Here is an 18,613-nt window from a genome sequence, read left to right on the forward strand (position 1 = left end):
GACGGAAGGAACCACCAGCCTGTCGGCGCCCGCCGTTCTCGTGGTCGCCGTCGCCGTCGTCGTCGTGGTCGTCTCCGCCGTCGCCTGGGCCATGGCCAATTACATCCACGTCCCGTCCGGCTCGCCCGAGGTGCCCAAGCTGAACGTCACGGTTCAGGATCAGGAGGAGCAGCGCTGCCGGGAGGGGGCCCTGAGCCTCCTGCGACACCTGCGGCCGCACTGGGACCCCCAGGATGTGACCCTGCAGGTAACGCCCACACTTCAGCCCTGGGTCCCCCACATCCCGGGCGGCCCCCGGGGTCCTGGCTCGGCCCCTCTCGCCCGGTGACCGGCGAGGCCCTCGGGAGCATCCGCCACCCCAGTCCTGTGGGAAATGACCCCGTGTTTCCTTCATCACACCGGGAAGGTCACTCCCCCTTCTTCACAGCTGCTTTTTAAGATCACACCGAGGGCAGATTTTGTTCTTTCTAGAAGCCGCTACGTGAGTGACGCACCCATTCCACTCCGGGAAAATTCCGCGGATGGTCCCCCCCTCCCCCCCTCAGTCCATTCTAACTGTAAAACGAACCTTTCCCACTCGCCTTGCGCGGGGTCCTCGTCTGCAGCACCAGTAACTTCCTCCTTGCATAAATATTGCGCTAATTAATCCTCTCTGATCTTTTCCTTTCTCTCCCTTATCCTGGCGATTTACTCGTAGACGCCTTAGCCTGCATCATTTTATCGTCCTAAATCCGCGGATTGGCGAGTACTCGATTCCAAAGTAATGATCGTGGCCATGCATTCTAGATTTTTTTTAAAAGATAGCATTACATACCTTTTTTTTTTTTTCTTTTTTGGGTTAAATTGGTACTGCTCAATTTTTAAGTTGTAGTAAAATTAGTACCTCGTGTTAGAATGAGCAGGGACGGGAATATTTGCTTTTCTTGAGCCACTGTATGGGTAGACAAAGCTGAGAGGAAAAAAAAAAATTTCCCTAAGAATCTAGCAATTTTCGAATAACTTGAAGTTATGATTTCCTATATGTAATGCTAATTTTGAATTTCTTTTTAGTTTTGCAGTAGATAGTTTTAGGAAATACATGGATAAATGAACCTTTTCTCTTTTATCCTTGCAAACAAAAACCATCTCAGTAATTTTAAAGGCTAGGGTATTTAGAGGTTGTATTCTTACATTATTTGAATTAGACACATCATCTGTCCTATTTTTGATGACTTCGTTCAGTTAATTGTCGAATTTATTGAGACATTGATTGGTTCTTTGCTGAAATCTTTACTACAGTAGCCATCCACCATACAAAGATGAATAAAACATGAACAATACCCAAGTCCCAGAATAGTCCCTGACACTTGGGCTTTCTTGTGTTAAGTTTCAGTTCTTACTGCCTAGAAGAATTTTGAGCAAATTAAAAGGAACCATGTGTTTTAGGGGAAAAAATTGTTAGACAAAAATGTTCAGAATTTTAAGGAAGTATTTGTTGGCCATATAGATGCAATAATGAATCCAATATTTTTATAGTTAAAAATTGTGTTTCCTTTAAGGAAATGTTTTCCAAATTAGAACTTGTACTTGTTTATTCCTTATTGTGGTGGTGGGAATTGAACCCTGGTCCTTGCATGTACTAGCAAGTGCGTCACTGTGAGCTACATTACCTAGTCCTCATACTTTCTTCTTGTTTATTAGCTTATTTTTATTTTTTGATACAGGGTCTCACTATGCAGCTCAGGCTGGCCTTGAATTCACTATGTAGTCCAGGATGGCCTCGAGTTTGAAGCAATCCTCCTGCTTCATCCTCCCAAGTGTTGCGATTACAGGCGTGTCCTACACACCCAGCTTCCAGTTTATTTTCAAGGGTTCTAAAATTCATTAAAGTGATTTATTCTCTGGCAGTCAATCATAAATTAAACTTACCTCTTATTACTTGAAGGCAGTGCCACTTTCTGGTAAACTCCAGTGCTAACAAATCATGTTACTTTTTAAGCAATGAGTTTAAAGTTTGAAGCTTTGAAGACTGGAATTTCCTTTGATATATTTGTCTATGGAAAAGTAAGAATAGCTATGGTGGGGCCCTATGTGCTAGACTAATCTATATATATTTTTGACATTTAATTGTCCAAAAAAATATATTAGGGGGTACTACCTTTTTTTGCCGCGTAACTCTGAAATAAAGCTGGGTTATAGGCCAAAAGGACAAAAGGAAGCAACAACAAAATGGTTTTGATTGTTGGAAAGTAACTAATCTGATTGAATATTGATTTCTGTGTGGCAGCTTTCAACTTTTACCTTGGGGCCCATGATCTGTTTTTTTTTTGGTACTGAGTATTGAACTCAGGACCTTCTGCTTGTGAGGCAGGCGCGGCATAACTGAGCGTAAATCCCTGGCCCCTGGCCTCATAATCTGAACTTCTAATTTGTAAGTGGTGGCAAATACTATCACTTGTTTTTTTCAAAAGATGATAATTACTTAGAAATATATTTCTTCCATGTGCATACAAAGCTTTTGGTGCAGAAGCTAGGACATCAGTAAACTGGAATGATGGTTCAAATCCACTGATCTGACTTCTCAACGCAGTGATCTGACTTCTCACATTCTGGGTCATTACAAGCACTGCACTTGATCTTAGCCAAAAGGCTGGGAAGTGATAGGTCATTATAAACTATAATGATGCTTCAGGATTTCTTTAGTAAATCTCAACAGGAATGTTTTGATATTTTTTTATTTTGGGCTATAGGGATAAAAATTATACCTCATATTTCAGCAGGGAAAGGTTGTATCATACAGTAAACAGGTTACAATGTAATTTTAGGACAGTTGGGTATCAGTAATGTAGCTTGTTTTGTTTTGAGACGGGGTCTTGATAATATAGTTCAGGCAGGCCTTGAATTCACTGTGTAGCCCATGCTGGCCTTGAACTCACAGCGATCTTTCTGCCCTGGGCTTCTGAGTGCTATGATTCCAGGCGTACACCACCACACCTCCCTGGTGTCATCCCGTAATCCCCCCCACCCCTGCCCTAGCCCTCATGCTTGCCCTACCTTTTTCTCCCGCTGAAATTTTCTTTAATTTTTATGTGTTTAAAATATGCTTTCAATATACTTTAGTAGTATTACTTTTTGGAGTAATACTTATTTGGAAATTAACTCCTGCAAATGTCAAAATTCAGAAGCATGCAGAAAAGACTTGAATGCAGTAAAAGTGATAAAAGGGCCTACTATTTGCTGAGAACTTAATCAACACATGGAATGAGACAAGTGGCGAACCACTGAGCTATCCCTGGCCTTTGAGCACATGGAATGATAATAGCTAATTTGAATAGATTTTCTGCCCTTACCAGGGGTTTGTGAGTTTTTTGGAGTGCGGTGAGAATAGGCAGAGTAGACCTAACACAGTATCACCAGCCGCAGTGCTTTGTATTTAACACTACTTTACTATTCATAAAGTACATTTGCATGTATTCTCCCCAACTGTCCTGTGAGGTAGATGTAGACAAGTACTGTTATTACATATTTTATAGTTAATGCAACTGAACTTGTGGTTTGTAAATGACTGATCTGGGATGAGAACCCATTGTGTAAATTACTGCTTTTTGACCAAGAGGAAGTTATGTTCATATATTATGAAGGCAGGGAAACATGCCTTTATACAATTAATTAAAAAAAGAAGTTTTGGCTCTTAAAAAAAGATTTTGCTTTAAGTTCCCTTGGACATAAATTTGCATTCCATTTTCCATATGTGCCACTATTTTAGAAAAGGGATTGCTTCAGCTTTCCTTTAAGATACTCGTTTTTTTTTTTGGACCAGGGATTGAACTCGGGTCCTTGCGCTTGCAAGTCAGGCACTGAACCACTGAGCTAAATCCCCGGCCCTTAAGATACTCTTTTTACATAACAAACCCTCACTTACTTGAATTTGGATTTTGGATTTATCTGTATTTCTTTGTATAGTCACTGCATAAAAGAAGAATCAAGTCAGATCTCGAGCTCAACAGAATCATTCTCTAGAGATTCTTAAAATTGTTTTTCCTTCAAAAAATGCTGACAAATTGTAGTATTTTGAATATTCCATTATGTTGCTGTAGGGTCTTTCTTTCTGCAGTGTTGAACGTTATTTTTTTATTAAGTTGTCATAATTTGCATTTTTTTCATAACTTGGAACCTGTATATAGCCCATAATGGCAAGGTCTTATAAGAATTGAACTCAGCAGGTTGCTTTTTAGCTACATCCCACGCTCTTCTAAAATCTTTCCAGACAGTCTCAATAAGTTATTAAGTTGTTGAGAGTGAGTTCAAACTTGCAGTGCTCCTGCCTTAGCCTTCCAGAGTTCTGGGTTTGCAAGGTGTGTGCCTCCATGCTAGGCTTCCATTTAAATATATTGTTTAAGAGTAATATATTAATAGTAGTCAAGAGCGTGGTGTTTAAACAGTGCAGGTTTTGAGTCCAGACTATTTTACTAGCTTTCTTTACTTTGGTTAAATTACTTAACCTTCTTAGCCCTCAGTACCCTTGGCTGAAAAATGAATCCAACCTAAGAGTTGTTGTGAGAGTGGAATAAATGCTATCTTAATTATTGCTGCTGAGCACCTGAATATTGGATGCCTGATTAAAAAATAAATGTCTGTTTTTTGAAATTCCCAGTCTTTTGGGGAGACAAGAATATACAATATAGTGTTTTGGGGATGAATAAACTTTTTCACATGCAGAAGTTACACAAGGACATACTAAACATGTACTGTTCTTTTTGCTGTATGTTAAAAATATTATATTAAAATTTTTTTTGGCAGTGCTAGGTTTGAACTCAGGGCCTGTGCATGCTCAGCAAGTGCTGTACCACTGAGCATTTTTATTTGTTAAGCTTACATACACTATCCTGGAAATCAATGTTTGTATTGGCTTGTGTGGGTACAGAGCACTTCTCATATACCCTTCCTTGTTTTCTAACCATTTTAGAGGTAATTACCTAAACATTCTATTAAAATTTCATAATCTTTTAAATTTAATATTGACATTAATATTTTTCTTTGTTTTGAGAGAAGAATAAAAACATCTGTATACTCTTTTGAGTTATGTCTTCTTTAGTGTTCTAGACTTATTTGTTCACTTTTACTTATTTTTTGTGGTGCTAGGGATCTAACACTCTAGGCTAGGTACTAGCCTAATATCCAAGCTAGGTGGTAGGCTAAAATGGTAGTTGATTCTAGACTAGTGTTCAGCCTGGTGTTGTAATTTTATAATTAATTTTCTATTTTTAAAAGAATGAGTTTAATCCTTACTTTGAACACTACAGGTTTCTGTAAAATATTAGGTAAATTAGTTAATCTGTTAAATTTACCAGAAAGATAAGATATTTATTGGACTCTTGAATCCTATGTGTGTAGGCCCTCAAGTTAGGACCTGCCAGAATACAAACAACTTGGGTTAATTAGGTTAATGGAAGATTGACCTGCCTTTTGTTATCTATAGTGTGTACCCAGGTAAACATCCACATCTCATCTGTATTGACTTACATCCAACTTGAGTTACAGCCAGACCTTGGGAACTGATCGAGTTCCTAAGTCAAGGGTCCCCTGAATATATAAAATGGAGTCACAATTTATATTCAGTATAACTTTTAATAATAGTAGTTAAGTGTGTAGCATTTTTATTCTCTATTCCTTTTTGTTTTTGGTGTCCTAAAATGTTATAAGGTAGGAGGTGTACTTAAGACTTGATGGCTAATAGAAATGTTTGTTTGCTAGGCTGCTATCAAAAATGAGTAATATTCTATAGGCTCTATATGGTAAATTTAATTGTTTTTTACTATCCATGTATTTGTTAAGATACAACAATAGAATCAGGAGCCTACAAGTTCTAGTTCATTTTCAGATATTAACATCTGTGTGACTTGACCAAACAAATTGCTTCTTCACTTTGAATCAGCAGCATAATATGGTGGGAAGATGGTTTTTAAATTGATTCCAGCTGTTTGTAACCTTTGGCAAGTTTTAAGATCTCTTTAAAATGGGATTACTATCTTTATTTCAAACTGTCATGAGAATTAAGTAAAACACCTGAAATTATGCACAGCATGTTTTGGTACCCATCTCACCACCCCCTTTGTTTTACAAATGAACTGAACTGAAAGAATTGTAAGTTTCTACAAGTCAGTAATTCTGACACGTTTTCTAGTAGGCATAATGGTGATTTTCAAGAATCTCCTTTGTACCATTATTGCAGAATTGGGGCAGAAAGCTTCAATGAGGGGTTATCTGACCTGAGATTTTGTGTGGTGGGGCGGGGAGAAAGAGAGGGAGAGATCCTTCACGTTGGGGATCAAACCCAGGGGCTTGAACATGCTAAGGAAGCCTTCTACGCAGAGCTGTGCTCCACTCCTGAGAGCCAGGCATTGAAGAAAAGATGTAGCAGTTAGTTGGAGCAGGTCATTTTCAGGCAAGAAAAACTATTTCACAAAGGCAGTGAAGCTAGGCTATGAGTTGTTTGGCTGGAAAAGAAGTAGGAATAAACTCTGGAAAGGATTGGTATGGTTAGAGATTAAGGTTAAGTGCCTCTTTAAGGAACTGGTATTTTATTAGAGACATAATGTGAAGCCACTGAGTGCTTTTACACTAGTGAATTATATCTTTTTTTTTTTTTTCTTTTTTAAAGAGAAGGGACAAGTTGTACTGTAGGGAAGCCTTGAAGGAGGAAGACATTTTAAAAAGTTAAACTTCAACTGGGACTATGGCCCTGGGCTCTACGTCCATGATTGCAAAAAAGAAAAAAAATTTCTAAGAGAAAATTACTTTTCCCAGCACTTCAAAAATTCAGCTTCACATTTTTTTGTGTTTATAGGTTTTTTCCTTTGTTCTCTTAACTGGTTTCCTTTTTTTTGTGTGGTACTAGGGATCAAAACCAGGGCTGCTCCACCATTGCGCTACAGCAGCCCTTTATTTTTTTATTTTTATTTCAAGATGGGGCTTGCTAAGTTGCACAGGTGAGACCTGAGCTTGGTGTCTTACTGCAGCCTCCCATGCACCAACATGCCCAGCAAGTATCCTGTTTTTAGAGGCGTGTTTCCCCTGTGCTGTATTGAAAGGCTTCAGTACCATTTCAGAAGGTGTAGACTATGTCTCTAAAGCCTTTGTATGTGGCAGGTTCTGCTGGTTTTTTGAGCTTGAGTCACATCTTTCTGTCACTTAGATTATGGATGGGCTGTGCCCAGCCTCCCACTAACACTGAAACCTGGTCTGCAGGGTGCAGAAGTGCCAGTGGGGAGTTGTGGAAGATTACCAGGGTTTAAGGATAAGTGTTTTGAATTGAGTAAGAGATTACCTAGGAAGTGGGTTTTGAAATTCTTAGTTACAGCATACTATTTAGTGGGCCAAGATCACTACAGTTTAAAAGAACGAGTTAGAGTGTGATAGACTATACAGAAAGCCTTGTAGGTGTTAAAGTATGTATTTTGTGAAAGTTTAGTTTTATGTAACAGTACCATATATACAGTATATAACAGTATATTTCTGTGTATTGCATTAAAGTTTTTCTGGGCTGGTTGTGTTACGGTGGGCATACTCATAATCTCACCTACTCAGGAGGGTGAGGCAGGAGGATCTCAATATTGAGGTCAGTCTTAAAAAAATTAAAAGGTTTGGGGATGTAGCACAGTTGTAGAGCATCCCTGGGTTCAATTCCCTGTGCCTCACACATACAAAGTTTAGCTGGGTGCTGTAGCTGGGTGCTGGGGCAAGTGTCAGACCTCCCATCTACTCAGGAGGCTGAGGGAAGAGGAGGGTTGTTTGTGCTCACATAGCAAGAATCTTCACAAAGAAAAAGTTTGAGAAAAACTTAAGCTAGGGAAAGAGTATTATGTTAATTCAGATAAGAGGCACTGGATCCTAAATGGAAGAGTGGCCTTGTAGTTGGAAATGAGGGACATATTTTGATATTTCAGAAAATAAGTGTACCAGTGTTGTTAATTGCCGATGAGATAAGAAGGCAGACTAAGGTTTTTGTTATTTTGCTATTTTTTCTGGGGTGACAAAGATAGGGAAGTAATACACTTTTCTAGATTTTGTTTTATAAGGTATTATTTTACTTTTTGATATACCAGATTGGCTATAAATAAAATTTTAAAATCCTTTTAGAAGTTGTGAAGTACAACAAATGTAGAGATTTTATGAAACATAAATTACACCTTGTAACCCTAACCGTGGGAAAGAAGTACTTCCAGTAACCCAGAGTATCTCCATTTCTTATTCTGCCCTTAATGCCTCCCTCCCTCTAGTGGTAACCACAGTAAGTGTTTTTCCCTCCCTCCTCACTTCCCTGTCCCTCCTTCCTTTTTAAGATGGGGTCTCCCTGTGTAGTCCAGGCCTGTAGTCCTCCTACTTATAGCGGGGATTATTGGCAAATGCTACTGTCCAGCTTGCTTTCTTCTCCCATTTAGGGTTAGTCTTTAGACCATTTTGGATATTAGTCTTTTTTCACAAGTTCTATAAGAAAAACAATCTGCTTAAACGTATGAAAGTCTTTTTACAAGAACCTACATGAACACAAAAGTTTTACCAAAAAGATACATCACAGCTGGGTGTGGTGGTGCACTCCTGTAATCCCAGGAGTCCTGTAATCGGGAGGCTGAGGCAGGAGGATCGCTGCAAGTTTGAGACCAGTCTGGTCTACACAGTGAGTTCCAGGGCAGTCTGAACTACATAGTGAGACCCTGTCTCAAAACAAAAACAAAAACAAGATACATCACAATGTTAAAACTTGGATTAGAACAACAACAACAAAAAAGACAGGATGTAGCTCAATAAGAAGACAGTGGTCCAATATCCAGTATTAAACAAAAAAAAAAAAGAAAAAAAAAAAACCTTAGATGCTTCATTGTCTATGGGTCTGCAATGCTCAACTCTGGAAATTTTTTTTCTCTTCAGGAGTAAAGCATTATTCCTTGGGTGGAAAGATTGTTGAGAATGCATGTACTAGATTTAAGAAATTTTATTTGTTTTAATTTTAATTTCATTATATGTATGTGTGAATGTATATATTATGTGTGTGCACAATCCATTGTCTTTTAAAATACGTGGAGGATTGATTCCAGATAACCTGTATCCTCAGATACTCAGGTTGCTTATATAAAGGTTGTATAACTTGAATATACCCTGTGCATATCTTCCTATACACTTTTAAATTAGATTACTTGTAATACTTAGGTCAGTGTAAATAATTGTTATACTTAGCCATGCGTAGAATAGTGACAAAGAGTGCATGTTCAGTGTGCAGATGGATTCCTCGCCCTCCTTTTTTCTTTAATCGGGAATTGAATACTTTCACATTGAGCTACATGCCCAGCACTTTTGTAAAAATTATGAGATAGAGTCTCACTAAATTGTTCAGGCTGGGCTTGGACTTAAAATCTTTTGCCTTAGCCCCCCTTAGTGCTGGGATTACAGGTGTGTACCCCCAAATATTTTTGACCTACAGTTGATTGAGTCCAGGCATGCAGAACCTACAGATATGGAAGGTTGACACATTCACACTTTTCACGCACATTCTTTCTCCATTTCTTTTACACTGTATATGTATGTGTAGATGTGTGTATTATTTTTATATATGTATACACATGTATTTTCCATCTTTAAAATAGTAAATCATTTCTATTTTAAGAACTTTATAAGTAACTTAGAGGTTACTCTGATAGAGAAGTGATGAGAAGATTTAAGTAGAGGTTCATTTATGATGTGAATTTACTTTGATACTCTAAAAAAGCCAGTTTGTGACACATATTAAAAAGTTCTAAGGCCAGGGATTTAGCTCAGTAGCACTGCACCTGCCTTGAAAGCCCAAGGTCCTGAGTTTGATCCCTGGTACCAAAAAAAAAAAAAAGTTCTAGATTCATAAATGTAGACCCTAATGAAATTTCTTAGAGTGACTGCTTACTAAGTGTGATAATCCAGACATTGATCAGAACCAGTACCACAGAATCCTCTTGGACTCCTTTAGCATCAGTAAAGGCTAACAGTTTATTTGTTCCAATTTCTTATGTCATAATTAGTTTTGCTTTTTTTTGAAGTTTTTAAATGAATCATAGAATATGCAGCCTACCCCCTTTGGTTTAACATATTACCCAAATTTTGAGGGATAAATTCATGTGTATATACATGTAGGGTTTTTTTGTTGTTGTTTTGTTTTTTTTTATTTTTGTTTGTTTTTCTTTTTTCCAGTACTGGGTATTGAATCAGGGCCCTCTCACTAAGTTACATCCCCATCCCATTTTATTTTATTTTGCTTTGACACATTTTAATTTTATTTTACATTTTTATTTTGCTTTTATTTGGCTTTTGCTAATTTTCCCAGGCTGGGCTTGAACTTGTGAGATTCTCTTACCTCAGGCTCCCAGAGTGCTAGGATTACAGACATGTTCCACCCTATCTGTTTATCATTATGGTTCTTTGCCATGACTGACTAGTACTCTATTGTGAGAATATACCCCAGGTTGCTTATCTTCCATTGATAAAAATATTTGGGTAATAATAGTCACTATTAAAAATTTTTCTGTTGAAAGCATACCTGTATTTGTGTGTGTGTGTGTGTGTATGTGTGTGTGTGTATGTACATAAATATATTTCCAAATGATAACTAGAAATAGACTTTTGGATCATCTGATAACGTGTATTTTCAGATTTACTAGATACTTTTAAGTTTTCCAAAGTTACTATACCAATCTTTGCTAATAACAGTATATGAGAGTTTTAGTTGTACTGTCTCTTCACTAGCAATTGATATTGCCTGTCTTCATTTTTATCACTGTGGTGGTATTAGGGGTCTATTATTCAGAGTTTAAATTATTATTATTATTTTTTTTGAGACAGGGTCTTACTATGTAGTTGAGATTGACCTGGAACTCACTATGTAGTCCAGGCTGGTCTTCAACTCTCAGTGATCCTCCTGCCTCAGCCTGCCGAGTGCTGGGATTACAGCCGTGCGCCACCACGCCCTGCCTCAAATTGCCTAATTTTTAATGATTTAGAAATGTTCTTTATTCAATATTTGAGTCCTTTTATAGAAATAAAGACTGCAAATATTTTCTTCCTGTAGCTTTCATTTTCACTTTTTTTTTAAATCAGGGCCTTTACCCTGAGCTACATCCCCATCCTTTTTTATGTTTCATTTGAGACAGGCTTTGGCTAAGTCACTGAATTGCTCAGACTAGGCTCCATATTGCATTCTCCTTCCTCATTGTCCCAGAGTGCTGGGATTGTAGATGTTTACCTTTATGTCCAGCTTCATTTTATGATTGGTTGATTGGTTTTTGTGAGTCAGGGTCTTGCTGTGTAGTTCAGAGTTGCCTCGAACTCAGCGTGTAGCCCAGGCTGGCCTTGAATGGGGTTGGTCCTCCAGAGTGCTGGGATTACAGGCATGCCTGCTGTTTCTGGCTTCATTTTCACTCTTGTCAATGTCTTTTGATGAGTAGTATTAAGACCAATTTCATTTTGTTTTCTTCATGGGTAGTATATTTCCTTGCTTAAAAAATCTCTTCCTATACCAAATTTATGAACTTATTTTTTTCAAGAAGCTTTATTATTTTATATTTTTACATTTGATCTGCAAACCACTTGGAATTGATATGTTTGGTGTGAGATGTAAAGGATCATAATTCTTTTTTGTCCAGGCTTTGGGCAGTATCAGTTATTGCAAGTAGTCATTTTTCCTCCATTGCAGGATCACCTTTTTCATCAATCAGGTGACCTTGTATGTGAGTCTGAAGATTTCCTTTCACTGCTTTTGACTTTTTGAACTGCTTTGTAAGTTTCAGACTCAGCTTTTTAGTTCCTACAAAAGAAACTGGATGTAATTTTGATTGATAGTGTATGAAACCTATTAATGAATTTGAAGAAAAAAATTTTTAAAATAGCCTTACATGCATATTATAGACCTTTAATTTCTCTTAAACCTTTGAAGTTTTCAGTGTAGTTATCTACATGTTTGATTTGTCCCTAGATATTCCTTGCCTTATATTATTGGAAAAGATATTTACGAAATTGTTGCTTGTTAGGGTACAGAAATACAATTCACTGTTGTCTACTGAATTTTTTACATTTGTTTATTCTAATGGTGTGTGTTTTGGACTCCATAACCCCTTATCCGATACTTTTCCTGGGGATTGAACCCAGGGCCTCCTACATGATAGGTGAGCTACATTTCTCTCCCCTTATTCTGGCATTTTTTTGTGTAAATTCTGTTCTGTATTTTTCTGTACTTTTTTTGGCAAACAAGGACAGCTCTTCTCCCTGTGTTCTACCCTCCCTCTAATCTTCAGCACATTATTAAAGGTGATTGTGGGCAGCCTTGTCTTGTTCCCAATCTCAGGGACAACATTCAGTAATTTGTTGTTAGATATGTTCGCTGTAGGTTTTCTTTGGATACTTTATCAGATCAAGGAAGTTTCTTTTTATTTTTACTGTGGTTATTATTTTCATTGTGAATTAATGGTAAATTTTATCAGATAGCTTTTTCTGCCTCTATGATGGCCCGATTTTTCTCCATTTTTTCCTATTGAAGTTAATCACATCTATTTAAAAAATTTGGATGTTAACCTTTGCATTCCTGGAGTAAACCCCATTTGGCTGTGATACAGTTTCTTTTTGGTATATCACTGTATCAGTTGATTACATTTTAATCAAGATTTTTATAACTATTTTCATGAAAGAGATTGGAGTATGATTTTCCCTTGTAATGTCTTTGATAAATTTTGGTATCAAGTTGGGAGGCATTTCTTTTTCTATTTTTGAGTTATTTAAAATAATAGAAGTGTAGGATCTGTAGTGAGGTCTATTTTAGTGCTAGTTTATTTTGCACTTATAAATTTGGTAAGTCACCAATTTTATTGCTTTTTAAAAAAGAATAGTTCTTGACTATTTAGTTTTCCTGTTTTGTTGATAATTTTATCCTTTATTATTTCCTTCTATATATGTTTTAATGATGCTGGGGCTTGTACCCCGCTACACCTATGCTAGGCATGCACTCTGCCCCTGAGCTACACCTCCAGCCTTACCCACCACACAAGTTTAGATACGTTCTGGGGGCAGACAGCCTCTTTACAAGAGATAGGCAACAAGAAATCTGACCTGTCTGTGGGCCTCTTTGCCAAGAGATAAAGAGTACAGCTGGTGCTGAACTTGTTACCTCATGTGGGAATCTCTATCTCTGTGTCAGGCTCTGTGTGTACTCCTTTGTTCTGCCTAAGCGTGTATGTCACATGTCACCTAGCCAGCCTCTCTACTGAATCTGTCCCTGGTGAAGAGGTCCTTTTGTTGAAGCACAAGAGGAGTACGTACAGGCCAATTATTTATATCAGCCCTTGGAGTAGCCAGGTATCCATGGGGGGCTGACAGCCATTACTGAAGCTGATTTTATTTTGTCTCTTTTGTGAGTAATGCATCGTTCCATGTAGTGTTTAACTGCTCATTGTATTTTCCTTGGTGATTTCAATACTGAGATACGGTGGACTGACACACTCAGACTTCTGTCTTGATAATGGGCAACAGATGTCACTTGCCTGACACATTTATTACCATTCAAGTCAAAATGTTTTCTCATCCTCATTGTGATATTTTTCTTCATTTACTTTGATGTACATTTGATTCAATTCCAATGAGTTTGTGATTTTGAAAACTTCTTAGAAAAATTATGATAAAAATAACAATCATCTTAACCATTTTATTGTGTGTGTGCATGTATTTTCTGGCTCATATCCATGGTAGTTTGAACAATACTCTTGATTTTAATATTTTGATATGTTGAGCCTTGTTTTATAATCCAGCCTATAGTCCTTGTTGGTAGCCTTGAAGAGGCTGTGTGTTCTCTTGTTGAATAATGTTCTGTGTATGACAACAAAGTTGGATTTTTTTACTGTGCTTAGATTTCTTATATATGTAGTGATTTTTTTTCCTGCTTTAACAAAACCAAATTTTATTGATATGTTCAAATTCCTATCAATTATTGTGGAATTGGTCTATTTCAATTTTTGCTGTGTATATTTTGCAGTTGTTAATACATACAAATTTAGAGTTCATCTTCCTGGTAAGTTATTTCCTGTGTCATTAGAAAGTACTTCTCTGTATCTCTAGTGATAGTTCATTAAGCTCTTTTTTATTTGATACAGGATAAGGTATCAGCTTTCTTGTTGCCTATCTCATAAAACAGAATGTTGGTTTTTCCATACTTAGTATTTTAATTGAATTATAGACTTTTTGCATTTAATCTAATTAGCTTTTTTTCCTCTTTGAAGTGTCTTATGTTTTTCTTTGACCTGTTTTTATGTATTTCTATTTTTTTCATCATTTTTCTTTTGATATTTTTCTAAATCTCTGAGGAACTCACAGTATAATGTAAATATCATGCATCTGTTAAAGTGCATTATGGTAGATGTTATCTGTAGCTTACTAGTAAGCTCTGAGAAGTTTTGTGTCTTATATGAGTTTGGAACCTGCCTCGTAGAGGAGATAATTTCTGTGTTAGAATTTTCACGGAAGTTAAAAGTTAATCAGATAAAGAAAAGGAAGGAAAAGCTTATCAGTTAGATTGTTAGATATTGAGAGATGTCAAAGAACGTGTATGCCATAAGGAGTTTAGATTAAAGGTAAGCAGTGTAGAGCCATTTGAAAATTTTCAATCACGTTTGTAATTGTATTTTAGGTAGACTATCTGGTGGTGACAGAGAGTGAAAAAATTTTCCCCCCTTGGAGAGAAACGGTTAAACTAGCAGGGGGGCTGTTAAAGCAGTAGAAAGAGGAGATTAAAGAGATCCTGGATTAGGATGGTAGCTGTGGGGACAGAGAAAGCAGAGAGGCTTTCATTTTCCTAGGAAGTCAACTTTTCAAGTATGAAGATGAAAAAGGAGGATTTCAAGGATATTTACCTGTATGGTTGAATTGGTATTAATGAATGGTTTTTCCCTGGTCTTTGACATTTTGTTACGATGTGCCTTCACCTAGTTTTCTTCATGTTTCTTGGGCTCAGGGATGGTTGAGCTTCTTTCTTAGATTTTCAAGGTTATTGTTTTTCATCTAATTTTGGAAAACTTTTGACCACTTTATTCCTTTTTTTCTTTGCTTGGGAACATATGTAACACATACACACATGCACATTCATATACATGTCCTCTTAAAAGTTGCCTCTCAGCTTGTCAATGCTGTCTTCATTTTTTCCTCTCCATATTGGGAATAAAAGTCAAAGCCTTGCATGTGTTAGGCAAGCTCTTTACTACTGAGCTCGACCTCCAGCCCTCACCCTTTTCTTTATCCTTTGTTCTAATGAATTAATATACCAGAGTTCACCATGTAAAGTAGATGAGAGCTGAAACGGTGGTAGTCTATGTGCATACTTGCATTTAGGTGTTCTGGGGGAGATAGCAAATTTTGCCCATTTGGATTCCTGTTCTCATTATTTCAGGGCTTTACAGCCTAGTTTGCAAGTCACTAACATACAAATGGGTTATAAAAAAGAAAAAGTGAAAGAGTAGAAAGTGAAAGTGAAATAGAGAGGAAACAAACCATCTAGGAAAGGAAATTTATAGTTCATGTTGGGGTTTGAAAGATATATACAGTATATAATGGTACAATTGAAGATTCATAGAGTAGCAGAAGTGATTTGTGTATGCGTGTGTGCGTGCCTGCATGCATGTGTGATACTGATAAAGGAGAAGTGTAACTCCCAGATGCTAAATGTGCTGAGTTTATGTCCCCAGAAATTGAAGAGTGAATTCCAAAGGACAATGGAAGTTAAGACTAGGAAAAGTTTATTGAGAGAATTCCTGAGAGACAGGGTAGGTCGCAGAAGTGGGTGGCCCTTTGTCAGGGGTTTTTATACATTAAAGTCACAGTGTGGGTCAGACTACAGTTAGCCTGTAGGATTGGATTACAAGTATAGCTGCTTACCTAATATTTATCCAATAGGGAAATGAATCATATAGCAAGGGTACATAGAAAGAACCAAGGCATTTTTGGGAAGGGATGGGTCTAGATGTTCTGGTCACTCACCCAGCTGGGTGACTGATGCCTGTCTAGATTTACTGTATCAGGTGGTGCCAATTATAATGTAATCTCAGTTACTGTTTATCCCTTAGGGGTGCATGTAGGCCTGGCCACTGCATCTTTATCTTGGGCCTGGCCTTCCTCAGATATGCCTCCAGCCACAGTTCTGATGTCTTCATTTTTCCATTGACTTCCTTGAGAGCCCAGTCCCTGACTATATTAATTTTCATCTAATTTAGCTGCCTATAATAAGAACCTTCGGTCTTAATAAGAATCCCTTAGATACAGTAGGAGTAGACGCACATGCCTGTAATCCCAGCACTGAGAGACAGAGGTAGCCTGGGCTACATTAATGAGTTCAGGGCTACCCTAATTAAATAGCAAGACACTGTCACAGAAAACAAAACAAACAAACAAACAAAAAAATAAAATCAGGATTAAAGTATGAGAGTCAAAAAGTAATTTGAAGTATTTCTAATGTTATCAGATTTTAGTACTAAATTTTAAACCACGTGCCACATATATTGTTTAATAAAAATTACAAAAAAATAGAGGATTTGGAAGTAGAGACATTGAATATAAAATTCTCTTTCAAGGGGCTGGGGATTTAGCTCAGAGTATGAGAGGGTTACTCAGTTTGTAAGCAGAGCTGGGAGTCAGACTTGAGTAATCATCTTCTGAACAGTGCAGGACAAATTTTATTAAAAGGAGCTCTGTAAGATTTGTAATTGTTTTGTCCCCACTGCAGTGAAGTGAAATTTATATTGTAGATCTAATGTAGTATGTATGTCTAGTGTCTTGTGCATTTTAATAGTGTATTTTGGTGATGGTGGGGTATAGTTCAGTGTGAGAGTGTTTGCCTAGCTTGTGTGAGGCCTTGGGTTCTATCTGTAGTACTACAAAACAAAAACAGAAAACAAAGCAAAACAAAACAAGTATCCTTTGGATGGTTCAGCACACAGTTACTTGTGTTTTATATATGAGGTGGGAATCATGTTCATAGGAACATTATCAGTATGTCTTTAAAGTCATTGTTCTTCAGGCAAAGTACTAAAGTAGAAACAAGCTTGTGGCTGACTGTGCTGGGTTTATTATTCATTGGGGTCCCTGAGAACCATGCCATGGAAAAAGGTAGGGTCTCCGAGAATGCATGCTAGGAAGGACTTAATGTAGTAATTGGGTTTGTCTGTGGATTTGGGAAGGTTTCAAAGTAGCAGGGTTTTTCTCTGAATTGGGTTCTGTTCAGAAGGAAGTGGGAAAAGTCTGTGGCTTGTGAATATCTGTATTTTAATTTTACCCAGAAAGCTGGAGAAATTAAGGTCAAAGCTTTGACTGGGAAAGAAGATACAGTCACTCATTTTGTCCAGAGTAGAGGAAGTTTGGTAATTTTTATATGATTATAACAAAATTTATATATTTTTTTCTATATTCAAACATTATTATGAGTATTTTTGTTTTTTTCTTGATTCCTTATGGTCACGGAGCGGCCTCATCTGATGGTGTCCTATGAAATTGTTCATATTCAGCCAGACTTCAAAGCCCAGCTCGGAATGCCAGTTCCTTTCCCAACTGTTGGGCTGTTTTTCTTTCTCATAATTTTTTTTATAAGTGTAAACCAAGATCATTTCAGAAAAAAAAAAAAATTTTAAGGAAACAACCAAAAGAAAAAAATTACTTAGAAACAAAAATAAGATTTAAACTTCTTAGTATTTTTGATTATCTTTGTATATACATTTTAACACTATTAAGTAAAATATTTTTTATTTTTATCGGTACATTTATTATATACAGTATAATAACATTCATTGTTGGAAATTTGTACCTTTACATAATCATTCTTGGTAAGTAAAACATTATTTATAAATGTGGAGTTGCATTATTCATATAGTTCTTTTTTGGTACTGGGGATCAAACACGGGTCCTTGTGCTTGTTAAGGCAGGCGGCAGAACCACTCAGCTAAATCCCTAGCCTAGTTCTTTTTTAATCTTAAAGATTGTCGGTTCATTGTAAGATATATGGCTTAGTTAGAATTAGGGTCACTAGAGTTGTAACTGTGTCATCTTTATAAATGTTGATAAAATGTTTGGGAATCTGTATTCAGTCATCATCTGTCTCTAGAACCATATGTCTTTTTATACGATCATATTCAACTTTGTTTTATGCTGAGTATTAAACTCAGGTTTTTGTGCATATTATGCAAGCACTTTTATCACTAAGCTGTATCATCAGCCCTAAAACATGATCAATTAAGGAAAGGTTATTCTAGGCAAGAATTAGAGAACGTAATTTTTATTAGATGACATTAATGTTGATAACTGTGGGTTCTGGTGTTTATCAGATATTTGCTGTGAAGTCATAGAAAATATAGATGATGATTTCTGGAATTTTAGGATCCTAAACACATACATCCAAATACACATTTCAGAATGTTAAGTAGATCTCAGTGTTTAAATAGTAATTAAAATATTTTGTCTATGTATGATAACTGAAGAAGTTACAGAATAGTATGTATAAATCCATATTGCATTGTAATAAAAAACAATTCATGGGCCGGGGATTTAGTTCAGTGGTTCTGCTGCCTGCCAAGGATCCAAGTTTGATACC

At 36.9% G+C, this 18,613-nt stretch overlaps 1 protein-coding gene across 1 annotated transcript in view; it reads left to right on the top strand.

Annotated features, from left to right (window-relative positions):
- Positions 1 to 6: 6 nt before the first annotated feature.
- Etnk1 (ethanolamine kinase 1) overlaps positions 7 to 18,613 on the top strand; it is a 61,960-nt gene continuing 43,353 nt past the window's right edge. Inside the window, exon 1 of the mRNA XM_010615414.3 lies at positions 7 to 247. Coding sequence (XP_010613716.1) covers positions 92 to 247 — 156 coding nt within the window. The 5' untranslated portion in view covers positions 7 to 91. The remainder of the gene's footprint in view (positions 248 to 18,613) is intronic.

Source organism: Fukomys damarensis, unplaced genomic scaffold, assembly GCF_012274545.1.
Source record: "Fukomys damarensis isolate Sample0158 unplaced genomic scaffold, DMR_v1.0_HiC HiC_scaffold_19, whole genome shotgun sequence".
Classification (NCBI taxonomy): Eukaryota; Metazoa; Chordata; class Mammalia; order Rodentia; family Bathyergidae; genus Fukomys; species Fukomys damarensis.